The following is a 25,910-nucleotide window of genomic DNA, read 5'->3' on the forward strand; positions in this document are numbered from 1 at the left end:
GAGCTGCTGGCCCCGCACCCTCCTGGGGCCGGGCCTCGCTGCTGCCTCTGCCCCTGGACGCAGAGCAGGATGGTGAGGAACGGGCGCGGGCTCGGGGGCGAGGCCGCGGCCGGGCCGGGACTGGACGGGCTCGGGTCCGGGGCGGCGGGCGCCTTTGTGCGCAGGCCGGGCGTTTCGTGCGGACCGTGGGCTCTTCCCGCTTTCCCTATTCCCGCCTCCTGGCTCTGCTTAATCGCCGTTTAAAAGTCAGGTGGGAGGCCCGGAGGACGAGAGGGGGCACTTATGGGTCTGAAGAAGGCAGATGTACAGAATCGTGACGGTCTCGGGCCTGCGGCGGAGACCACCGCCTCCACAGAGACCCAGCTGGGATCCTGTTGTCCTGGTAGGCGCTCAGATGCTCTGAGGTCGCCGCTGCAAAAACGCCTGCGGAATCCTTGCACCTGCTGGGGTGCTGTTAACAAGAAAGGGAAATAAGCGGTCTTGGGGATGTGGAGAGGTCGGCGGCGCATTGCGGTTGGGAGTGTCGCGTGGTGCTGGCTTAGTAGTTCCCCCCAGTTTTAAAGTTAGGGTCACCCTGTGACCCAGCAGTTGCACCCCTGGGTGTGTGTGTGGGGGGAATCAGTGGTTATCAGGAACACAGAATTTTTAGAGCAGTGAAATTATTCTGCAGACCACTCTGATGGTGAATATATGATCTTTACATGTGTCAGAACCCACAGAGCTGTGCGACATGAAGAGTGACTTCTCATGTGAACTGTAGACTCCATAAGCCAGTGTTCATCCCTTATTACAAATGACCCACGCTAGTTAATATAAGATGTTAATAACAGGAGAAATAGAAAAGGTTGTGTGAAAGAATTGTTTGGGAAGGAGCTCTGTACTTTCTGTTCAGTTTTTCTTAAAACTACTCCAAAAATAAATTTTATTAATTATTTAAAAATCAAGAATGATGAACAATGCTAGTGGGTATATAAACTAACAAACCAGTAACTTTACATTTTTTAAATGTAAGAGACTATATATCTCTAAACTTAGTTTAAAAGATGATCAATGATGTCAGACCTCGAAGAGAGATTGGACAGGAAAAGATGTGATACCATATGACACAGCACTGCATTGAATACTGGGTGATGGGCCAGCAAAGCACCAGTGATTAGACCTTATGTTTTAAGGGACACAAGGCAAGTAATTGTGAAAAGTAGGAGAAATTTCTATTAATCAGGACAATTTAGAGTTATCTTTATTGCGTTAGAAGCTCTGAAAATTTGGAAAAATTTACTAGACTATTGAAGCTTTAAGGAATCAAAAGTGTGTACCCTTTACCTGAAACCTGGATCCTGGACTCAATTCTTTTTTTTTGGTACGGGGATCAAACTCTGCACCTTGCACTTGCGAGGCAGATGGCAGAACCACTGAGCTAAATCCCCGGCCCCTGGACTTAATTCTTTAACGTCCCTGTGGATCGTTCATTGTGGTACAATAGAGATCCGAGGTCAGAAATTCCTAGTCTTCTGTGCTTCCTCTGACTTGGTCTTGGACAAAGTGAAGAAGTTGGATGCAAGTCCTCTGAGGACCATTCTGGTCCTGTATTGATTATTGGCTGCTAATTATGGTCATACTAACAAAGTAACTTGTTCTAGTTCATGGTGGTGTGGTTTCTAAAACTGATGAGCTGAAATCTCCTCTGCTGGCTTCCATTTAGTGATTCTAGAACAGCTTCTGTATTCATATTTTTTCCCTTATGAAGTTAAATATCTATACTCAGAAATGACTTGTTTTTAAAATACTGCCTGTCATTGTATTGCTACTATTGCATCTTTCATAGTTTGCTAGAAACTCTTTGAGTATCCTTCCTGCTCAGAGCTGGAGACAAAAGTATCTGGAAACTCAAATACTCTGCCTAGTACAAAGGGTGAGACAAAATTTTTGTAGTCCTGTATTGATCCAGTTGATAAGTGGATTCTAAATGATAAGACTTATCTTACTACTTTTGGTCTATTACAGAATTGGCTTTTCAAGATCTTCCTAAATTGCAGTGTGTTTGATCATAATGTGCTAGAAAGAACCTGGGTGGAAAGCAGAACTTTATTTTTTATTTATTTATTTTTTAAATCAGATGCTAGTCATTTCCCTGACCTGGGGCAAGCCATTTAATGTCAGGCTTGGGTTTCCTCAACTATAATCTGGAGGGCTTTTTTTTTTCTTTTTCTTTTTTGATTTTTAGAGACAGGGTCTTGTTCAGGCCTTGAATTCACTATGTAGCCCAGGCTGGTCTTGAATTTGGGGAAATCCTCCACCTCACCCTCCCATGAGAGCTGGGATAATTTACAGCTTTGTTTTGTTTTTTTTGAGACAGGGTCTGCTATGCAGTTCAGGCTGGCTTTGAACTTGATAAGTAGCTGAGGCTGGCCTTGAACTCTCCATGATCCTCCTGCCTCAGCCTTTTGACGGCTGGGATTACAGGTGTGTGCCACCACACCCAGCTAATTTACTGTTTTAAAAGCAGATGAGGGCCAGGGATTTAGCTCAGTGGTTCTGGCGCCTGCAAGCACAAGGTCCCGAGTTCGATCCCCAGTACCAAAAAAAAAAAAAAAAAAAAAGCAGATGATCCCTGAGGTGGGTGTTCAGGTCCCTTCAGGTTTTAAAGTCGGTGAGTCTAAGCATGGATCTCCATCCTTCATGAAGCAGTATTAAGATTGAATACATCTGCCTATGTACCAGTGTTGTACAGGAATTACAGAGGTGAATAAATAGATAGTCCTTGCTCTCTGAGAGCCCTGGCCTGGTGTGGAGTCTGGCTAGAAACCCAAAGAGTGACTCCTACACTAGAAGTATGCATATAGCTGGGGGCCCAAGATGGGTAGAAAAAGAGTAGGAAATTGGCCAGTGCTTAAAAAGATGACCTGTCTGAAAGATGAAAGGATTTGCCTAATGGATAGCAAGAGGGAATAGAATGTAAAGAAAAGAAAGTGCTTTGTGGGAAGGTCCAGAAGCTTGAGGAGTCAGAGTTACTGTGACTGGTCTGGTCAGGAGCTACATTATGAAGAACTTTATATGCCATGCTAAAGTTTTATACTGAAGGTGTCTGGGAGACTTTGAGAAATTATGAACAGGCAAGATACTTTAGGTTTTTAGTTTTTGTAGCAGTGTGGTGAATGAGTTAGTAGGAATGGAGGTGAGGTGTAGAATTAAAGCAGTGCCAAAGTATAGGGAGTAGAGGAAGGGTAATAGATGTGCTGGAGCTCATCAGAAGTATACTAGCAGCAGATACCTATGCAGGACCAGTTTATTTCATTCAATTGTTATTAACAAATTTACCTAGACCATGGTGCTGTCTCTTTGGAACTCATTCAGGAAGAGAAGAGACTAGAACAGTCACTCAAGCAGGTCCGTCCATTTCTCCCCTGGCTTGGAATATTGCCATCCCACCTCGTGCCAAAATTCTCTTCTTTTTTGCCTAGGTCCTCTTGATTGTATTGTTCCTTCCCCTACTGCATGTCAATAGCATCAATAATGAACAGAATGTCAGCTGCTGTTAATATCTGTAGTTGTAGTAGCAGTTGTCTGAATGTTTATCAGAGAAGTAGAAATGTGTCACTATACCCTAAAACTACATAAGCTGAAGTTAGATGGTGAGTTTGAGAATGATCTGGTTATATGCATGTGCATAATTCCATAGTTTAGTATGATGTGAAATTAGACATGGATGGTATCTACTGTAGGCATTGTTGCACAGGCTTATTGGATTTGGCCATCATCATTGGAGGGGTCCCCATGGTGAGAGAAAGACACAGAGATTTATTATAGTGGTCAATATTATCACAGAAATGGAATTTTGATTACCTTTCCTTTGTCTTTTCAGGTTCAACTTCTCGTTTTTGTACTGTTGTAAGGCAGTTCTCTGTGCTGTAGTCAAAAGGCCATGTAGACTACCTGCCCTTTGAAGACCACTTTTAAAGGGTCTCATAAGACAGCTGGTAAGTCTAGCAGGAGAAAGTACATTGTGGTTTGTTTCTTCTCCACTCTAAAAGCATTTGTTTAGGATTTAATAGTGTTTTTGCATTAGTATTTCTATGCATGTGCTATTCATTTGCTTTTAATACTTTGTATTTTTTAATGTTAAAGAAAATATTTTATGACTAAAGAATTTTTGAAAAGTGCCTAGCATTCTTGAGGAAAAATTAGAAAAGTATACGTTCATCTCTAGCAGTGTGTCATGGTGTAGTAATGATAGAGTGCGTGATGATGTGCTAGATGTACATATCTGTGGTAGGATTTGGGATATGAAGAGTGAATTCTGTAGCGTTGTTTGAAGAACTTTTTATCAAGAGGTTGTTTGCGTACAGTGATGAGCCTTGGTGTGGGCAGATGTGGGTGGTGGAACTTTGGAGTTGGCCAGAGGAGATGGTGGTAGGTAGAGGAGGCAAGTAGACTCTTACCTCTGGTACGATGCTCACCTGATGCACTGTATGATGCCGCTTTACTGTGAGTGGCCCTCTACTGTCCACCACAACCACTGTGGACAGATGAGATTATTGATGGATCCTTTGAAGTTATCTAGTTTTAGTGAATGGACGCTGCGTTCTGAGGTGGTGAAACCATTATTTTTACTATTTTTTCCTTCATATTGGTAAGTTAAAGATTATTTCTAGAGACTTTTCTCTAGTGCTAAATTACTATGTATTTTTTCTGTTATAGTCTATTTCTCCTTGGAAAGAATTTTCTAAAAGACAACGCAATTGCTGTGTAATTCAGGAGATAATATTTCCTGAATAAAAGTATTTGAAGGGCCAGGGATTTAGCTCAATGGCACAGCGCCTGGCGAGCACAAGGTCCTGAGTTCGAACCCTGGTACCAAAAAAATAAAATAAAAGTATTTGTTTTCTGTACTATCTCCTTTTTCTCCTTAGAACAACAACAAAGCCATAGCAAACAAGACACCACTGATACAGGTAATGGAAATCAGCACTGTCAGTAATAACACCACTTGTTAAAAACACAACTTGTCAGAATTAGAAACGTTACTGATTTTTTTGTAGTTAGTGTTTTTGATGTTAGTAAACGGCGGCCTTGTGGTTGTGTTTTGCTCTGTGCTATTTTCTGAGGAACAGTCCCATGGAAAGAATGGACCTTTATGGGCAGCAGAATACAGAGCATTTGTGTACTCTCAGCAGCAGCTTGTACTGTTGGTAAATGATGGAATGTTCTATATTGATTTTGTGGTACTGGGTTTTAAACCCAGGGCCTTCCACATGCTAGGCAAATTTTCTGCCACTGAGCTACATCCCAGGCCCTTTTTACTTTATTTTGAGACAGCATCTTACTAAGTTGCTCAGACTAGCCACAAATTTACAGTCCTCCTGCCTCTATCTCCATAGTGGGATTATTGGTGTGTGCATCTGCACCTGGCTGGGACATCTTTTAATGAGAAAAGATATTTATTTATTTTTATTTGTAGACACAGGGTCTTTTTGTGTTGCTAAGACTGGCCTTGAACCCTGAGCGGAAGTGATCATCTCATCTTGCCTCAGCCCTCAGAGTAGCTGGGCCTACAGTGACCACTACTGTGCTTGGGTATTAATGGGGAAGGATTTTGTGACACACTTGGTGAATATACTCACCATATATGTTAACTGCAGAATCTTTTTATCACTTGCTGGACTTCATGCTGAAAATAGCATACCAAAACAGAAGATTGAAGCAATGAGAAATAGAGAACAGTAGAGTCCAGGATAAAATAATATGTAAAATTTAGTAAATACTAAATGGAATATTACACAGGTGAAGGAAAGAGTTGTGTAATCTATGTGGTTGAGATACTAATTTGGGGTGAAAAATTAGGCTGCATTCCTACCTCCTTATACAAAATGAATTAAAGATTCAAATGGAATGGGCTGGGAGTATAGCTCAGTGGTAGAACACTTCCTTATATGCATAAGGCCCTGGATTTTAGTCCCAGCACCACACATATGCACATGTGTGCGTACACACACAAATACACAAGTGTAAAAAAAGTTAGAAACTTATTAAAGGTTTTAAAAAATTAAGAAGACATAATTTAAAAACGAGTTAATTACAAGGAAAACAGTTACAAGTTTTAAAATTTTTGTGTAAACTATGGTTTCTATAAAAGCTCTAAAGAGACAGGTGATACACTGGGAAAATAATAAGAGCTAATTTCTTATATATAAAATTTATAAAAATTTACAAATTATTGAGAAAAATGAACAAAGAAAACCAGCACTTCCTTAACAAACAAACAAAAAGAGACTTGGGGCCAGTAAGGGAAACTGTTAGATCTTTTCATGAAAGAAAAGGACATTAGGCTGGGGATTTAGCTTGGTGCTGCCGCCTGCCTCACAAGTGCAAGTTCCTGAGTTCGATCCCTGGTACCAAAGAAAAGAAGAGTACATTAAACTTTAATAGATGCCAATTTTCACCTAAGTATGACAAAGATTTGGAGTTTTACTCATTTTTGATGAGAGAGTTGGAGAGTTATCCTTCATACTTGCACTGTTTTGCTAGTGACAATACTATATCATTTTGAGAGTTTGGCAAAATGTAGTAATTTTTAAATGCAAATAGCCTTGAGCCATGTAATCCACTTCTAGAAACTGGCCTTGCAGAAATACTCTCACGTACAAAGAAAGTTACAAGGGAACTCCATGCTTACTCTTAAAATATCCTAGATTAGTTCTAAAAACATTGCCAAGTAATGTTTACTGTGACCCCATTTGTGTAAAATGTGCATGGATTTGTATGTATTGAGAATATTTCTTCAGCAACACAGTGCAGTTGCTACTTGGAGTAATACTGTGAGTATTGAGTCTGTCCTTAACTACAAGCCTCTATTACTTTGACCACTGGCTTTAAAGAAGACCTGTTTAGAAGAAGTCATCTTTTCTGGTGGTGATTTTGCGGTCTTCAGGGTGGCTGCTCTGTCAACACTTGCTTGGCGCATTCCGCCACATCATTTGTGAGTTCTGATGGGGATCTTTTCTGAGAGAGCTTTCTGATAGCTGCACTCCATCTGGTCTCCACACTTAACTTACCTGGCCTTGTAAGCACGGTGTGGCAAGGTGCCATGCTAAACCCAAGTGCCTAGAACAGCACAGCACACAAAACAGTCCATCTATAAAATGAGTGAATTAAATACTTAATATTAGAGTAGTTAAAACAGAACAGGATATGTTGACATTAAATCAAGCCAGGATCAGGTTAAAGCAGTTTATCTTTTCATAGCTAGATTTAATTACTAAGTGCTTTCTGGAAAGGATTTAATTTTTTTTGCCCAGCCTTAAATAGCCTATATTTGGGCCAGGGATTTAGCTCAGTGTTTCTGCTGCCTGCCTCGCAAGCGCAAGGTCCCAAGTTTAATCCCTGGTATGCACCCCCCCCCCCAAAGACATTCCCTGGGCTGGGGATTTAGCTCAGTGGTTGCACTGCCTGCCCTGCAAAGCACAAGGACCCGAGTTCGATCCCCAGTACCAGAAAAATAAAAAGCCTAGATTCCATTTTGATATTTATCATTGTGTGCTGATGACTTGTTGATTCAAGGTTTTAGAAGTCAAAGTGTAAAGCTATACAATAGGTAATTCTGGGGTCAGGCTTGGGTCACTGATACTCTTAAAACCTGGACCAGAGAACTGAAGTCACTGTTTCTTTGTCGGAAAATGAAGATAAAATTTGCACTATATTGTTAGGAAGATTAAATGGGATAATCTACATAAAACTCCTATCAGAGTGCCTGGGACTCAGTTAAAAATTAGTTCCATTATCTCTTTGCAGTCTTTCAGAAGTATTTTCAAATGAAGCATATGCCATTTTAGACTTAATAGTTATGTAGTTATAGAGTGGACTAGGGCAGCGTTTTATTTAAAATTGTGTCTCATGAAAATAACTTATGTCTACTGTGTTGTAGCAGTGTTTAACGATCACAGCCGAGTGTGTTGGGACAGAGGGAAGATGGAAGTATTCCAGGAGCTGCGTCAGCCTCCCACACGTCTGGAGTGTGAGCACTGCACTTTCAGAGGCACAGATTATGAAAATGTGCAGATCCACGTAGGCACCGTCCATCCGGAACTCTGTGATGACATGGATGCTGGGGGGTTAGGGAAAATGATATTTTACCAGAAAAGCGCAAAGCTTTTTCACTGCCATAAATGCTTTTTTACCAGCAAGATGTACTCCAACGTGTACTATCATATCACATCCAAACATGCAGCCCCAGAGAAGTGGAACGATAGACCAAAAAACCAGTTGAGCAAAGAAATTGAGCCTGTGAACAGCCCTTCTGTTCCTGAACATCAGAAAACACCCTGTAACTCAGCAGATCTGAAGTCTGCACCTCTTCTTTCTGCAGAAACTCAAAAACTTGGTCCAGTTCTTTCTCCAGAGTCTCCAACACCTGCTCTTTTTACTCCCATGGAACTTGAGAAAACTGGCCCTGTTGTTTCTCCTGAGCCCCAGGCACCTCTTCCTCTTGAGCCTTTGAAATCTGCTCCTGTTTCTTCTCCTGAACTTTCAAAACCAGCCCCTTTTGCTTCTGAATCACAGAAGCCTGTTCCTTCTCCAGAGCCACAGAAACCTGCCCCTGTATCTCCTGAACCAGTGAAAGCTGGTCTTCCTAACCCCAAGCCTCAGAAGCACTCTCATTTCACAGAGACAGGAGGGGCTCCTTCGGCCTCATCTCCAGAGTCACCGGTTCTGTCTCCTTCCCCTGACCCTTGGGGGCCATCCCCAACTGCATCTCCAGAATCTCGGAAGCCAGCCCAGACTGCCTCCCCTGAGCCAAGGAAGCTGTCCCCATCAGAATCGCCTGAACCTTGGAAGCCATTCCCTGCTGTCTCCCCAGAGCCCCGGAGACCAGCCCCAGCTGTGTCGCCAGGTTCCTGGAAGCCAGGCCCACCTGGATCCCCAAGGCCTTGGAAATCGAGTCCTTCTGCATCATCAGGTCCATGGAAGCCAACTAAACCTGCTCCATCCGTGTCTCCTGGACCCTGGAAGCCAATTCCTTCTCTATCACCTGGACCCTGGAAACCAGCTTCATCTGTATCCCCTGCATCCTGGAAGTCATCTTCAGTCTCACCAGGTTCCTGGAAAACTCCACCCACATCTCCAGAGTCATGGAAGTCTGGCCCACCTGAGCTTCGAAAGACAACTCCTACCCTGTCACCAGAACATTGGAAAGCAGTTCCCCCAGTATCTCCTGAGATTCGCAAACCGGGCCCACCACTCTCCCCAGAGCTCCGCAGCCCAGCCGGCTCTCCGGAGCTCAGGAAGCCCTCAGGGTCGCCAGACCTTTGGAAGCTTTCTCCTGATCATCGGAAAACTTCTCCTGCCTCCCTGGATTTTTCTGAGTCTCAGAAAAGTTCCCGTGGTGGTTCTCCTGATCTCTGGAAGTCTTCCTTCATCATGGAATCTCAGAAACCCACTGTCTTCCCTGACACCTGGAAATCAGGTCCATCAGAGTCTCCCAAATTGGCCTCAGATATCTGGAAACCTGTTCCCTCCATTGATGCTGAGCCTAGAAAATCCATGCTGTTTCCTGAGCCCACCAAAACCGCCCCTCCTGCTTCTCCTGAGCCACGGAAACGTGTGCTTTTCCCAGAGGCCCGGAAGCATCCTCTTTTTTCTGAGTTCCCCAAATCTGCTGTGTTCTCAGAGTCTCAGAAGATAGCTGAGCTTGGTGATGAGCTACAGACAGATGCCGTACGTGACCCAAAGTGTGATATTTTGGTTCAAGAAGAGCTTCTGGTGACACCGAAAAAAATTTTAGAAGATGCCTTGTTTCCCTCCTCCAAGAAACTCAAGAAGGACAGCCAGGAGCACTCAGATGCCGAGCTGAGCAGCAGTGAGTACATCAGAACAGATTTGGATGCCACAGACATGAAGGGCCAAGAGTCAAGCAGTGACCAAGAGCAGGTAGATGTAGACTCTGTTGATTTTGGCAAAGAGAACAAAATGGACATGCACAGTCCAGAGCAGTCCCGACATGTGCTGCAGTTCACTGAAGAAAAAGAAGCATTTATCTCTGAAGAGGAGATTGCAAAATACATGAAGCGTGGAAAAGGAAAGTATTACTGCAAAATTTGTTGCTGTCGTGCTATGAAGAAAGGTGCTGTTTTGCATCATTTGGTTAATAAGCATAATGTCCACAGCCCTTACAAGTGCACAATTTGTGGAAAGGCATTTCTTTTAGAATCTCTCCTTAAAAATCATGTAGCAGCCCATGGGCAAAGTTTACTTAAATGTCCACGCTGTAATTTTGAGTCAAATTTCCCAAGAGGCTTCAAGAAACATTTAACTCATTGTCAAAGCCGGCATAACGAAGAGGCAAATAAAAAGCTGATGGAAGCTTTTGAATCACCCCTGGAGGAGCAGCAGATTTGATTTTCAGACATACTGAATACTGCTCTATGGTATTGTTTGCTGAGATAACAGCTTGTTAAGTAGCTTGGTTGGATCAGTAGATGGTAATGTGTATGGTGTGCCGTATTTGTCTCATAGTGCTACAAAACAAGCATTTGGTTATTTTTTCATGGTCTCTGTTATGTGACTGTCTTGTAAATCAATAAAATTTTAATGTATATTCCAGATGGATAAAACTTCTCCTTTTTTTTAAGTATATTTAAGTAGAATTACAAAGGGGTAGGTATTCCATTTAATAAATGAGCAACTTCTAAACACCTAAAGTGTATGCGTGTGTGTGTGTGTGTGTGTGTGTGTGTGTGTAGCTGATTTCAGACAATAGAAATTATTAGGTGGGGCTGGTGGTTTAGCTCAGTGGGTCCACTGCCTGCCTTGCAAGCTCAAGGTCCTGAGTTTGATCCCTGGTACCAAGAAAAAAGAAGAATGATTAGGTGGGCTGGGCATACAGCCCTCATTGGTGGAGCACTTGCCTGCCATGTGTGAAGCCCCTGGGATTGATCCTAGCACTGAAAAAAGTGGAGCATTTAAGAATTTGGCATGAAAGTAAACTTTGGAAAAGCTTTGTTGCCTTTCCTTAAACACATTTTCAGATCATCAGTTATTTTCTGTTTTACCTTATAAAATTAGCTTATAAATCTTGATGTTTATTTGCTTTCGTGTCATGGAAAGTTGGAGTCTCAGGGTCACCGATTTTCTGCTAACAGAAAATTGAGTAAGTCCTGAAAGTCGTTTGCAGGCTCCTGCTGGAGGCTGGGAGGAGCGTTAGTGTGATGGGGTCCTTGCCATTTCCAGTGGGGTCTTCCATTTGGGGTCCTGCCCTTCACTTTTCTGCCAGCTCACACCAGCAGATGATCCTTAATTGCCAAATGTGTTAAGTTTGTCTCTTCTACTCCTGGGCGTTTTGTGCCTCCTGTTGGGGTTTAAGACCAGGGTAATGGATAGGAGCTGAAAGTCTTCCAATTTCATAGTAAAAATTTTTATAAATAGACATTTCTGTTTGACAAGTATATCAATTTTGTTTTTCATGGTTCTGTTACTGTAAATACTTTGTACCTATTCATGGATTATTTTATTCTAAGATACTTTGTCAAATGTGTATAAACCAAATTAAAAAGGCTTTAGATGTCTCAAATTTTGTGGGGTTTTTTCTTGTGTAATTTTCTATGTATGACTCCAAGTTCCATTTTTTCTCTGCCCTTGTCACTTTCAACATACTAGTTTTCATGTATTGAGCATCATTTTTTGAGCTGTTGTTTTTTTCTGGGTTCAATGAGCAGTAAGGAAACACCATATACTTGACACTCTGTGGGATGTCTTTTTGGTGCATATTAGTATATTAAAGGTTGTTTGATCCCAGTGGCTGATTGCCTTGCCTGACTCATTTCAACATTGTAAGAAGACTTTTAGTGTCAAAGGGTTCGGAGGTATAGACAGGATTGAGACACTGGATCTTGTTTACTCACACACTTTAACCATGTTTAGTTAGGAGATCATTCTTGGCTCACCTACTTTTTTTCTTTAAACCATGTGCCATTTCTTTAGAACTTAACAACTTTACTTGGTAATTTTGCCATCTATACAATATCTCTCCTCAGTGACCAGCTCACTGACTTTCATTTTCTTCCTCTTAAGACTAATGAACTTGGAATCCAGTGTTTTCTCCTAACAAAAGGAAGTGAAAAGGTATGCTTTTACTCCACATTTACTGGCTTTATGCCATTGTATGTTTGTTAGGTGACCAGTTATTCTATTCTACATGAGTTATACCCAAGTAGCATTTTAAAAAATACTACTGGTGTGGACTCTGTGACTATTTTAGATAAGACCTAAAAGGATGCTTATTTTAAAAGATCCCCAGGCTGTGTTCCCTTTTAGATTGGACTACAGCTCCAGATCTAAAATCTCCTGAAATTGTACCTTTCTCAATCTAGCAGTTGCTGGTGTAATTCTGATCATGTTAATTTGCCATTGCTGTCACAAATTACCTGGAATTCAGTTGCTTCAGCACTAAATGTTTTCTAACAGCTGTTCGCTGGGACAAAGTTGGTGTTCTCGTGGCTTTTGCCCTGTGCATCTTGCAGCGATGCCTTGCACTCCTTGACTCATGGTTCCTTTCCTGCATCTATAAAGCCAGCAGCATTGCATCTCTGACCCCACTTCAGCCATTAATGCTTTTCTGTAAGTGCTGCTTCTCACTTAGCTGAAGGACAGTTGTGATTACTAGAATGTACCCAAATGAACTGGGGCAACCTTTCTTTTTTGCAGTCAGCTGGATAACAACCTTAATTCATTCAACCTTTGCATGTCAACTACCATGGTCAACAGGTTCTGGGGGTTAGGACCTGGGTATCTCAGGGAGCCACTGTACTTGCCACAACTGGGCTTAAAAGTTGGGGTTATCCTGGTCTGGGTTGGCCTCAGCGATCAGGCCGTACAGGGTTTCTTTGGTGATGTGTCTGTTTCCACTGCCTTGCTGGTCTAGGCCCTCATCACTGAGGAGAATGGTGTGATAACTACTCACATTCTCGCCTCCAGCATCTACCCCAGCCCCCTCACACATGACCAAATCTCCACAATTTTAAGTGGCCTCTTAATGTCTAGTTGCTGTCGTCGACAAACTACCTTACTCAAGCAGCCTTCCCACCTTGGACATCTAGGTTACCCAGTATGGCTTCTTCAGAAGCACCCATTCTCACCTCAGAGGTCACGTGGGGCAGGGTGGCATCTGATCAATCACAAGTGTAAGTGTTGTATTAATCCCAAGTATAAGACACAAGGTAAAAGAATTACAAAGCTGAGTTATATGCTGTTTACAAAGACAAAATATAAGAACAATGAAATTTCTTTTTTAAGGATAGAAAATTATTGAAAGATAGCTTCTGTCTAAGAGAAACAGGGGGGGCTGGAAAATGGGTCCCCCCCCCCCCGCTTTTCAAAGGTGTTTTATAAGGTAGTCAGGTGAGGTGGGTACAAAGTGGGACAAAACTAAGACCCAGTGGAAAATTACTAAGTGGGTATGAGGTGGAACAAAACCATGACCAACCAATAAGAATACAAGTAGAGTCACTCAGGTAATATTGATGAAATGGGGATCAAATGAGAAAACAAGTCAAGGAATTTCCCATTTAGAATATCAATCATTGCTACCTATCTCTAGGGGAAGTAGCACCTCTTTTCTTTTTTATAATGCTAACCAGTGAGTGTGCCTCAATTAGAACAAAGAGACTTAAAAGAATAGAAAAAGGCTAAACTTAACCTGTAAACACTAACCAGAAAAAGTTTATCTTTCCATTACTGGCTTTCATGGTAGCTCGTTAGAAGACATGAAGGGTATGGCAGAATTATCATTTGATGAAGACATTAGTGATCATTCTGCCATACCCTTCATGTCTTCTTCCAAATATGTTTTCTCAGTTTTTGTAAAACAAAAAAGCCAGTAATGGAGAAGGCACCAGCAGAAGCTCATCCAGCTGGGATTAGGGAAGACTGGTGGGAGGAAGGAAGGAATGCTTTCGGGCTTCTTGGATTTTACAGGATGGAACACAGGGTTACTTGGCTTGTGCTGTTCAAGACAAGGGCAGAATGATCCTAGAGGGACTCAGATCCTCAGGGCCACTGTCTCAGTTTCAGCAGGCCCAACAGCCTCCATCTAAACCCTCAGTATAGGGGACACAGAACTGTGGCAGCAAACTTCCTACCTTGGCAGAGCTCTGGAGGCTTGGACCTTGCCTGGCAGAGCAGGGCCAGGACCTCCTCCCAGTGTGTCTGAAGGCAGAAGATCAGGATGAAGAGGAGTCTTTTTATGCTGCTCAGGCTGGTCTCAAACTCCTGGACCAAAGTGATCCTCTTGCCCCAGCCTTCTGAATAGTTGGAACCACAGGCATGTGCTCTGGGATCTGGAAAGAGTTATTCTTCAAACTTCAGATATCATGGCATTTGCCTGTGAGGTTTTAGATTCCCTTGGAGCCTGTTACCCTTCTTTCTTGGGAATGTCTTCTTCATCTCTGTGTTGTTTTCTGAAACACATAACTTGATTGGTTTCACAAAGGCACAGGTAGAGAGGACTTTTGCCTCAATAAATAATTTCTTATGTCTCATGTAACTGTTATAAGAAGGGACACTAGAGAAATGATCTCTCTGCACCAAGTGAAGTTACAGCAAGAAGGCATTCCTCTATGAACCAGGAAGGTGGCCTCACCGGGAACCACGTCAGCCAGCACCTTGATCTTGGGCTTCTCTGCCTTCTTGTGTGGAACACATGTATGTTGTTTAAGCCACCCGGTATGTGGTGTTTCAGTATAGCATCCTGGGCTGTCTGAGACAGTTGTGGTATAAACACAAGGCACAACTGAGAGGAGCTGTTGTTTTCACAGGTGGATAAATCCCAGTTTGGAAGCTTCTCTGGCAGCAGTTTCTGTAGGCAGACATTGGGGACTGTAGCACATATGAGATAGGCTGAGCACTGTCCTTATGGGTCTGTTTGGCTTGAGGAAGTCCATGACACCAAAACGTGAAGCGCATAACCAAAAGCCTTAGACCCCAGAGCTGGGCAATTGGCTTGGGAAGGTGGTGCTCCACAGAGTTGTCACATCTGCATGAGGAAAGATCCTTTCGTACAAGGGAAGTACACAGAATTGTGACAAGGCCAAACTTGTGAAGGCCAGACTCAGGTATGGAGAACAGGTGTGGGGAACTGTCTCACACATTCCCAACCCCTCACAGTGGAAGGACCTATCAAGGTCAGACTCCTCAAATTCTGTTTTTTGTTGGTTTTTTTCCTGGTACCCAAGATCAAACTCAGGACCTTGTGCTTGCAAGACAGGTGTGGTGCCACTGAGCTACATCCCCGGCCCTTTCAAATTCATTTTTTTGAGACAAAGTCTCACTAAGTAATTCATGCTGGGCTTGAACTCACTACATAGCCCAGGCTGGCCTCAAACTCTTGGCACTCCTCCTGCCTTAGCCTTCTAAGTGCTGGGATTACAAGCATGCACCACTACACCTGGCACATACCTCACATTCAGAAAAGATGCACCACTCTGCAACACATGTGCACAATTCAGAAAACCTTAGAAGGCACCTTAGCTGAGAGGGAGGGAAAGAGATGATCCAGGGCTACGTCATGTGCCTGGAGGGAGGGGGATGTTTGAAAGCCCCTTGATTTCCTAGGAGACCCTGCAGGAGGGTGTGTGGGTGGAAGTCAGACCATGGGGACTGAGACACAGCTTGCCTTGCTTGGAAGCTGGTGGCTTTGCCTCCATCTGCAGGTGATCATGAACTTACTGAGGGCCACCTCGCTGGCTGGGACGGTGAGCCCACTGGGGAACACTGTCAGGGAGAGCTCCTGCCCGACACTCAGCACACTCTGCCCCTTCGCACAGGTTGGGGTCATCTGCTGCAGGTCCCAGGCACCTAGAGACATTTTCTCCCAGCTGTGGTTGCTGTTCATTAGGTCTCCTGTGTAAACATTGCCAATTGTTGCTGGACCTCTGCACCTGGCAGCCAAGTCTTCCTTCCTGGGGACATACCAGCTTCCCCTAGCAGATGTTGTCACTGCCTGATGTCACAGACGCCATGGGGGATGAGCTCTGGAGTCCAGTCCCTCTATTAGTGGCAGCAGATGGCTCCTGTGTATCCTGACTCTCAATTCCCTGCTTATGGCCAAAGCTGCTGGGGGGAGCCTGGGTGAACATTGTTCTGGGTGTGGATAATGGAAAGGCCCACAGTTTTTGTTGGTGGTACCAACCAATAGGCTTGCATCCCAGATGGTCTAAAGTGGAAAGGGAGGCTCATTGCTGCTGCTTCATTGCTTCCTTCCTGCAACACCATGAACTCTTTCTCCTCTGCCGTGTCCCTCTGCCATGCAGTCCTGCCTTAGAGCCAGCAGACCATGGACCTCTACTAACTTTGAGCCAAAATAAACCTCTTCTCGTTAACTTTTAGTGTCAGGTATTTTGTCTTAGCAATGAGAAAAGTAACTAAGACACATATATCGAACCATCCTTTATCCATCTCTGGGATGAAGCCTACTTAGTCATGATGTATAATCATGACTCTTTAACATTTTTTTTTTTTTTTTTTGGTGCCGGGGATCAACCTCAAGTCCTTGCACTTGCAAGGCAGGCGGTGGAACCACTGAGCTAAATCCCCGGCCCAATCATGACTCTTTAATAAGGGCTCTCTTGTGGTAAAAATTTCAGCAAGTTTCTATGTACTTTTAGTTTTGGTTCGGAACACCTAAGTAACTCTAGTCCTTATAGATGAGGGTAGTTTGGAAAAGACTTTGCTACATCTGAATTCATCATGCCTAGTATAGGGTCCAACAAAATGTATGCAACTAATAAAGAGATGTTTGGTAAGTGAATGAGTAGCTTTTTGTTTCTACATAAGACAAGTAGTTATCTTTTCTTCTTTTAAATCTCAAGTTATAATTAATAGAATTAAGTTGAAATATATTTCTCTATAAATTTGACCTCTTATAAATTTCTATCATAAAAACAAAAGTCAAGTGTATTTTTTTAACTGTGGTCATGCTTCAATAATTAGCAATAATTCATTAAATTTCAATTTTTAAATAAATATATTCTTGAAATATTCTAAAAAAGAAAAATAAGGGCTCTCTCTCATTATACTCATTTCCGAGTGATTAAGGTATGTACCTTTAGCCCACCATCTCCAATGAGTTTTATTTTACCTGTGTAGTACAGTTATATTCCCTCCACAGCCTGTATTCCATCTGTTGGTATTTTCACATCCTAAATAATTTAGTCTAATCTGAAGATACTGTGATTTCCATAGGTCTTCTCAAATACATAGCACCTGGTAACCTTCACTGAAGCATCATACAGATTTCTGACCGCCACTCCTTCAACCACTCTTCTGCTTTTCACCTCTGTAGTTTTGTCTTTGATAGCACATCATATCAAAGGGGATTTACAGTCTGTAGACTCTTCATATTTGGCTTATCTCACTTAGCAATACACAGGTAAGATTCAATTATGTGTCTTGATGAGTTGATGGTTTATTCATATTGCTGAATATATTCCACTGCATGGATGTTACTTAATTTGGTTCATATTCAGCTATGAAGGTTATTCTGTTTACTTCAAGTTTTGACTGGGATGAATTGAGCTGCTGTGCATGATTATATGCTTTATCTTTGCATAATAATTTTAAAAGCAGTTGTCTAAATACAAATCACAAATGTTGTTGGTTCATAAGACTAGACTCATTTTTGTTTGAAAAAAGTTGCCAAACTGTCTTCCAAAATGGCCATGCCATGCATTATACATCCTACCAGCAATGAAGAGAGTTTCAGTTGTCCCTTAGTCTCCAGCAATTGCTATTGTCTTTTAAAAAAGAATTTAGCAGTTCTAATCACTGTGACATGCTACCTTACTATTGTTTCAATTTGCACTTCGCTAAATGATATATGATGTTGAGCATCCTTTTGTATAACTACTTGATATTTTTATCGTTTTTTTTCTGGTCAGTTGTCTTTTCAAATATTTATCCATTTTTAGTTGAATTTTAGTTGTTGATTTTTAAGAGTTACTTGTGTACTTTAAATACAAGTTTGTTTTCAGATATGTGCTTTGTAAATAACTTATCCCAGTATATGACTTTGTGTTTTGTTCTTTAAACAGGGTCTTTCAGAGTAGAAAATTTAGTTTTATGAAAACCACATTACTAATATATTTTCCTGGTGGATTGCATTTGATGATTCATGTCAAAAGTATCATACCTTGGCGTGATTCTGTCCTGTGCGTCTGTTCTCTGGGGGCAGTAGCTGTTTATTTTTGTCTGCATTCTCTGGCATCTAAGTGTGTGCCACCACTCCATGGAAGATTCTATGGATGGGACATGAGCCTCCTGAGGCCCCAGAGCTATCTTTTCAGTTGTGAACTAAAGACCAACAAAGATTATCACCTTTAGGTGGATAATGATGCAAATGAGCACCAGTTGTCATTAAGAATGGTCAGTTTAGGGACTGGTGCAAAGGATGAATTGCACATCATGGAAGCAGAGGCAATGAATTATGAAGGCAGTCCAATTAAAGTAACACTGGTAACTTTGAAAATGTCTGTATGGCCAATGGTTTCCCTTGGGGCCTTTGAAATTACACCACCTGTGGTGTTAAGGTTGAAGTGTGGTTCAGGGCCTGTGCATATTTGTGGACAGCACTTAGTGGCTGTGGAGGAAGATGCAGAATCAGATGATGAAGTATATCTAGAAAGCGATCTGCCCCTGGAAGTGGTAGCAAGGTTCCACAGAAAAAAGTAAAACTAGCGGCTGATGAAGATGATGATGATGATGACCACAATGATGATGATGATGAAGATGATGACAATGATGATTTTGATGATGAGGAAGCTGAAGAGAAAGCACCAGTGAAGATATCAATATGAGATACTCCAGCCAAAAATGCACAAAAATCAAACCAAAATGGAAGACTCAAAACCATCAACACCAAGATCAAAAGGTCAAGAATCCTTCAAAAAACAAGAAAAGACTCCTAAAACACCCAAAGGACCTAGTTCTGTAGAAGATATTAAAGCAAAAATGCAAGCAAGTATAGAAAAGGGTGGTTCTCTTCCCAAGACTGATATTCAGGAGATTAAAAACTCCATTTAAAGTATTCACAGCAGAATGAGCCAATGTGAAGATAGAATATCACATATAGAAAACAGGACTGCAGTTAGTGACCATGAAAAGAGAGATTTCTTAAAAATAGTAAGGGACCATGAGAAATTGATCCAGCAGCTGCTAGATGATGCAAAGAAGAATAACATAAGACTGATAGGAGTCCATGAAAAAGCAGGAGAAAGTGCAAAGGACATTAAAAAAAACTGTTCCAGAAGTAATGGAGAAAACTTCCCAGAGGAAAAGAATTAGACATACAGATAAGTGAGGCATGTAGGACTCCAATTAGCCATGATAAAAAAAAATCTACACCTAGACATATAATAGTCAAGATCCCAGAAACCCAGCAGAAGAACAAAATCCTACAAGCAGTTAGAAAAAAGAAACAAATCACATACAAAGGGAAGCCCATCAGAATCACAGCAAACTTTTCAACACAAACTGTCAAGTCAAGGAGAGCTTGGAGTGAAGTACTTCAAGCCCTAAAAGAAAATACCCTCCAACCAAGACTGTTGTATCTTGCAAAATTATCTTTCAAAATAGATGGGGAAATTAGATACTTCCATGACAAACACCTGAGAAACTTCATGGATACCAAACCAGCACTCCAGAATATTCTAAACAATATCCTAGAAAAAGAAACTGAGGGTCACAACTCCGTGAGGCCCAATAGAGTGAAACCATCAAGCAAGGCAAGAAATTAAAGGGAAAGGGGAAAAAATAAAAAAGAATCAGTACATAAAACTTACAATGTGGATTTCTTATAATCCTCAAGGATAGGCTATTATAGAAAAAACACATTTAAAATTTTAAAAGCAATTAAACAAAAGAAAGGGGGAATACTACTCTCTCCACAGATGCAGTTAGATTTAGCAACTTATGTTTTAAATTTTTAAAATCCTGCCTTGTCTTTAAATCTCCCCTGGCTACTCTTATCATGCATTTCTTTTTTCTTTTTTTTTCAGTACTGGGAATCAAGCTCAGGACATTGTGGTTGCCAGGGAGGCACAGTGCCACTGAGCTACATCCCCCCACCCACTACTATTCATTGGACAGATCCATCCTCGATCACAACAATGCATGCTCCTGTAGCCTGGCACGATCTTCAGACAGATTCCTGGAATGGTACTGCATCACTGGTAATGTGGGAATGAGGTTTTGCTTGTGTTTTCATAGACAATGGAGAGACATTGTAGGTGCCATCCAGGTGAGTGTGACCATGGGGAGTTTGGGAAAAGACCAAACTGGAGCACCTGGCAATGGCTGAAATTGAGTAACCTTGGGGAGAATAAATTCATGTTGTGCAAAAATCTGAAATGGAGGATCACTAGGATGATAATTATCTATCTGTGCAATGAAATCTGCAAAGGCTACTTGGCAATACAAAGCAGTTTGTAGCAGCATCTGCATTTGATCCTTATCAATTGGGATAATGATGAAATGAGGGTCAGCACCAAATAATTGTTGGGTTCGATTATGTCCCAAGAAAATTATTTTTGCAATTTGCTCTAGATGTAATTGTAGAGATTTCACTAATTGCTTAGACAAAAACCACCATTCCATGGGAAAGACCTGTTTCTCATACCATTGCCCTATTAAACCTGTAGGTGAGTGGGGGGTGCTAAGCACAAACAAATGAACTGGATAATTAGAGTTAATAAGAAAAGCCTGCCAGGTATGTATTCTTTGTTCTATTAATTGTAATGCCTTTTGTGCGTCTAGTGTTAATCTTTGAGGGAAATTAAGATCGGAATCTCCCCGTGATATTTCATATAAATTCAGCAATTGAAAAGTTGCTATCCCTATTTTAGGCCTAATCCAATAAAAGGCAAATCGAGGTTGGTCAGTGACCCACAAAGAAATGTTGAAAAAGCAGTCTTCTAAATCTATAAGTGGCCACTTCTGGGGAATTGCCACTGGGTTTGGTAAGCCAGGTTGCAACGCCTCCATGGGAATGAGGCTGGCACTAACTGCCTGTAAGTCCTGAGGCAAATACCATTTCCCTGACCTTTTTGGAATAATAAAAATGGGTGTGATCCAAGGGCTCATGGGTGGTTTTAAATGCTCTCTGTTAAGTTGTTCTAATATAGGTGGCTCTAAAATGGTTAGTTTCTCATGTGTTAGGGGCCACTGATTAACCCAAATGGGGTCATTCAATTTCCATTGTAAAGGCAAAGCTGCCTTGGGCAGAGAAACTTCTTCAATAGCCCCAACTAAAACATGTTTATTGTATCCAATTCCAAGGCAATTATTCTTCTGTTCCTGTTCTATAGGCTGCATTCCACCCTGAAGCTGCTTGTCTAATCCTATTTCTGGTTCATATCCCATTTTAGACATCATGTGTTGACCCAGTGAGGTTTCAGGGGGCAAAGTAGTCACTACAACACTCCATTCCTCCAATAAGTCTCTGCCCCATAAATGTACAGGTATGGGAGCTATGTAAGGACAAATATGTCCCAATTGACCATCAGGCCCTTCATGAGGCAGGGGAATGGAGCTTTGCAAAACTTGTTGTGGGGGGGGGTTGCCAAGACCTTCCAGAGATGTTTTAGTTGGTTTTTCCCCACAAGATGACGGCCAAAAACATGTGCCAATCACAGACATGTTCACAACCATGTCTATCAGTCCTGTAAAGAATTTACCATTCAATTTAATTTTGCACATGGGGCGGTTTTTGGAAATCTCTTGGGTGAAATAAATCTCTTCTTGAGGAATTTCTGGCTGAGGATCCTCTTGGGAATTTTTAAAGCTAACATTATTTAATTTTGGTTTAGGCAAGAGCAACAATTGTGCAATATAATCTCCTTGTTCTATTACCCAGAGTCCTGTGGGGCTAACAGGAACACACAATTCAGAGTTACAATCCGAATCAACAATAGCTGGAATAACAGTAATGCCTTTCAAAGTTAGAGAGAATTTTCCAAGTATCAAACCAATAGTTCTGGGGGGTGGGGGTCCATGAATTCCTGTGAGGACAGATACAGGAGTCTCACCTCCTAGCAGGTGAACTCTCTGAGCAGCAGGAAGATCTACTTCTGAGCTCCCGAGTGTTCCCTTGATGAGGAAAGAAATGTGCCTCTGGACACCCATGCTGTCTGATTTTGTACTTGTGCATGGCTCTGAACCACGTACTGCAGACTCAGGGGGACTGGGGCCCCCTGACCCTGATCTCCTATAGTTTTCTGGGCCCAATTCCCATTTTCCTGGCAGCAGTGTGCCATCCTTATCATATTTGGAGTGGCAGGCTTTAGCCCAGTGAATGCCTTTTCGACAGCGAGGGCAAGGGCCAAGCGGTAACTTATTTTCTTTGGATGCCTGACCTAGGGGCTCTGAGTCAGCTTGTAAAGCCACTTTCATTTTGCAGTTTTTTCTGAGATGCCCCGATTTTCCACAATTAAAACATTTTAAATCACTGTGTGTGCCACGTAAATGTTGGGAGATGGCCTGAGCCATCAGAGCCGAATTGTATAAAGGAGACCCAATATTCTGGCATGCCTTAATATATGTTCCAAGATCTTTAGAGGAGCGAACAGGATTTATTGCCTGTTTGTAATCCATATTAGCATTTTCATAGGCTAGCTGTAAGATCAGGATGTTTGCTGCCTGGGAATTAGAAATCTGTCTCCTAATAGTTTGTTGTAATCTCGCTACAAATTCTGTGTAAGTTTCCAACAGCCCTTGCATGATTTGAGTAAAAGATTTCGTCAGCGCACCCTCAACTGGCACAGAAGCCCAAGCCCTCTGCAGAAGGTCCCCTAGCTGGTGAAAGAGTAACGCTGGGCAACAGGCCTGCCTGCTTAAATCCGAAAAGTCACCCATGTCCGATAGCATGTTGATAGTAACTTCTCTCGACTGAGCATCTCCCTGAGCATTCTTATGAGCCTGTTCCCTGATTAAAGAACGAAGTTCCACCTCTAAGTGGAGATACTGAGCTGGGGATAGGCACATTTTCACAAGGTGAAAACATCATGCGGAACCAGAGAATAAGTCTCAAATACATTGTCCAACAAACCCACTGTATAGGGGCTTTGCACTCCATTAGTTAGCACGCTCTGCCTGAACTCCTTTAGGATGTTAAAATCAAATGAGGCATGAACATACATACATGTCCACCTCTGAGTTGTCAGGATCAGGAAAAACTGAGACAGGACAGCACAAAGGGTCTCCCACCGCCTGGCTCGATGTCACAGCCTTTTGCAGGGCACGGCAATAGGGAGTGGCCCCAGAAGAGGGCTTCACAGGGGGGCAGCTGGACCTCTGCAAGATGGCTGAGGGGCTAGAGAGTTAGGGTCTTCCTCAGCACGCTGTGGGGGTGGAGCAGAAGCCACAGTGAGAAGAAAGCAAAGTGGGGAAGAAGCTGAACAGAAGGCCTGGACAGAAGGGCGGGGAGGAGGAGGGGGACCCAAGGTCTCCCGAATTGACCGAGAGGGTTTGAGAGCAGAGTGGACTGAGGCCCAAGTGGGGAGTATTCGGGGGGGGGGTATCACCCCTTCACTGGGCCTCACGGAGAACGGTACCTACACGTTCCCATGCTAGTAAGTTAGTTGTCCCATCCTGGGGAAAAGATGGGCCATACATTTGTATGTCTTTTAACAAATCTATCCCAGCATCCTTTGGTACCAGATACATAGGTCGTTTTAACAGCGACTTAAGTAATTTTGCAAAGTTACACTGCTCTGATGACAGAGACTGACCCATATTTGTAACTCAGCAAAGATACAAAATTACCCCCAGGTGGACACACTTACTGTGAGTCTCCCTCATCTGAGTCCGGAAATCATCCTGGGAGATCTGTGTGCTGTCTCTTTTACTCCGAGTTTGTCTCACAGGCGAGTTCACCCGTGGATCCCATTCACGTCCACGTTGGGCGCCAAATGTAGGGAACAGGGAAAGGGGACGTTACTAGAACCTCTGCAGTAAGTCCTAGTCGCCTGCAAGCCATGGCAGCACAAGGCGAATTAACTTATTATACAGGAAAGGTAGAAAAATGAGACTGAGAAGCTGAGCTTTCGGTCTGATCAGAGCTGCTCTGGGTGGCAAAGACGAAAGCCCCCAGCTTACCTCACCTTTTGTTCAGTCCTTTGGGAGAAACAGATGTAACAAATGACTTGCAAATTGCCCAGGAAGTGAGCCAGTAGGCTGAGCTAGGGTGGCATATCTGTCCAGGCTGGGTCCACCATGTCGAAGGTTTCCTTTAAGATCACGCTGATGCCGGCTCCGCTGCTGCCCTACAAAGTACTCAGTGTTCCTGAAAGTACACCTTTCACAGCAGTCTTAAAGTTTCCAGCTGAAGAATTTAAAGTTCCTGCAGCAACAAGTGCAATTATTACCATAATGGAATAGGAATAAATCCTGCACAGACTGCTGGAAATGTTTTTCTAAAGCATAGTTCAGAACTGCGAATTATCCCTAGAGATCATGTTGGAAGTTGCTAATGCCTGCTACTGGAAGCATACAGTTACCTTTCAGAATAAAAATTGCTTTTTATTTTGGCTGTAAAGGTGAAATCAGGCATGTAAAATACAGTGAAAACAACAAAAGTCAGTGAAACAGGGCCCGGAGATTTAGCTCAGTGGTTTCACCACCTGCTGCGCAAGGACATGAGTTCGATCCCCAGTACCAAAAAAAGTCAGTGAAACAATGAAAGGTGACTCCTTTGTCCCTTATTCTTATTCATAGCCTTCATGTGAAGAGGAAGTGGTTATGAATGGACAGAACTACCACTGCAGAAAGTCATACAGTGGTTGACTGCTGCCACTCAATACACGCAGGGAGTTGATTTCTGGTAAATAGATTATGCAACTGAAGTTTTTACCTGGAAGACAATGCTGATAAGTTTTTCTGAGTATATTTGGAAAATTAAAATTTCCTAAGTGTTACATAATTGTCTTTGAGTTAAAAGTGTAGAAGGATTGATTGTGGATGATAGATGGCAGTTTGCTTGATAGCATCTTATAAACTCACATATAGTTTGATTCTTAAATATACATTTTATGATAAGTATAATAGACATGCCATTGAATATTTATCTATCTTTATCATTTACATTTTAAGTTTTCAACCTTAATGTGTCATATAAATTTTAATTCAATATCAAAAAACCAAAACTTTAATTTCTTGATCTAACCGTTATGTGCATAAACTTCTTTCTTTCCTTAAAGTGTAGAAACAAAGAGAACTGTTTCAGTTTGCTAAGAAATCTAAGTTGCGCCCCCCCAACACCAGTTTCAAAGCCATGATAATCCTGTCTCAGCTTCTTCTGATGCTGAGACTAAAAGAATGCACCATCACATTTAAGACTTTTATATATTAAGTGAGAAAAGGATAAACACTGATGTGTAGGGGGGAGTAAACCCAGGAGTCCCAAATCACTGAGCTACATCTGCAAAACTTCAACATATATGTTGAAGTTTTGCAGATGTAAATATATATATATTTTTTTGGGGGGGGGGTACCGGGGATCGAACTTGGGACCTTGCGCTTGCGAGGCAGGCACCGGAACCACTGAGCTAAATCCCCGGCCCCTTCAACATATATTTTGAGACAGGATCTTACTAAGTTGAATAGGCTGGCCTCAATTTTGTTTTCTTCTCACCTCTGCCTCCTGAGTTGCTGGGATCACAAACATACATCACAGCAAGATTTTTTTCATGTAAATGTGCTCAGGATAAAATACCTTGTCCTCAGGATAAAATACTTTGTAGTTTCAATATTTCATCACAAGCTGGAATAGCAGTACACACTGCATATCTTCCTGGTGATGGCAAAAAGTAGAAATTTGATGCAAGGAAGTTGGGCACATGTTGTAGGTTGTAAAAATTCACTCTGCAGTGTAT

General features: G+C 42.2%; 1 protein-coding gene and 2 pseudogenes across 5 annotated transcripts; all 3 read left to right on the forward strand.

Moving 5' to 3' along the window:
• Champ1 (chromosome alignment maintaining phosphoprotein 1) lies at positions 1 to 11,563 on the forward strand. Of its 4 annotated transcripts, XM_013077334.3 has the most exons (4): positions 1 to 72; positions 3,863 to 3,977; positions 4,911 to 4,952; positions 7,925 to 11,563. In XM_013077334.3, the coding sequence occupies exon 4, from the start codon at positions 7,966 to 7,968 to the stop codon at positions 10,390 to 10,392; it is 2,427 nt and encodes an 808-aa protein (XP_012932788.1). In that variant the 5' UTR covers positions 1 to 72; positions 3,863 to 3,977; positions 4,911 to 4,952; positions 7,925 to 7,965; the 3' UTR covers positions 10,393 to 11,563. The 4 variants fall into 4 exon arrangements, with proteins under 4 accessions (XP_012932788.1, XP_087049321.1, XP_087049322.1 ...); XM_087193195.1 differs by having other exon boundaries at positions 4,911 to 11,563; XM_087193196.1 differs by lacking the exon at positions 1 to 72 and having other exon boundaries at positions 3,862 to 3,977; positions 7,922 to 11,563.
• On the forward strand, positions 3,863 to 25,575 carry LOC147823477 (ubiquitin-fold modifier 1 pseudogene; annotated as a pseudogene). Its single transcript, XR_015443857.1, has 2 exons — positions 3,863 to 3,977; positions 20,040 to 25,575. The product of XR_015443857.1 is annotated as a ubiquitin-fold modifier 1 pseudogene (transcript).
• On the forward strand, positions 18,272 to 19,080 carry LOC101720231 (nucleophosmin pseudogene; annotated as a pseudogene).
• Positions 25,576 to 25,910: the final 335 nt, after the last annotated feature.

This window comes from Heterocephalus glaber, unplaced genomic scaffold (assembly GCF_053883595.1).
Source record: "Heterocephalus glaber isolate CG9 unplaced genomic scaffold, H.glaber_assembly_v1.0 deba00001579, whole genome shotgun sequence".
In the NCBI taxonomy this organism is placed as follows: Eukaryota; Metazoa; Chordata; class Mammalia; order Rodentia; family Bathyergidae; genus Heterocephalus; species Heterocephalus glaber.

What these genes read in the sequence shown, in the direction of transcription:
- Champ1 (XM_087193195.1), top strand. Translation starts at nt 7,891, where the DNA reads ATGAAAATAACTTATGTCTACTGTGTTGTAGCAGTGTTTAACGATCAC.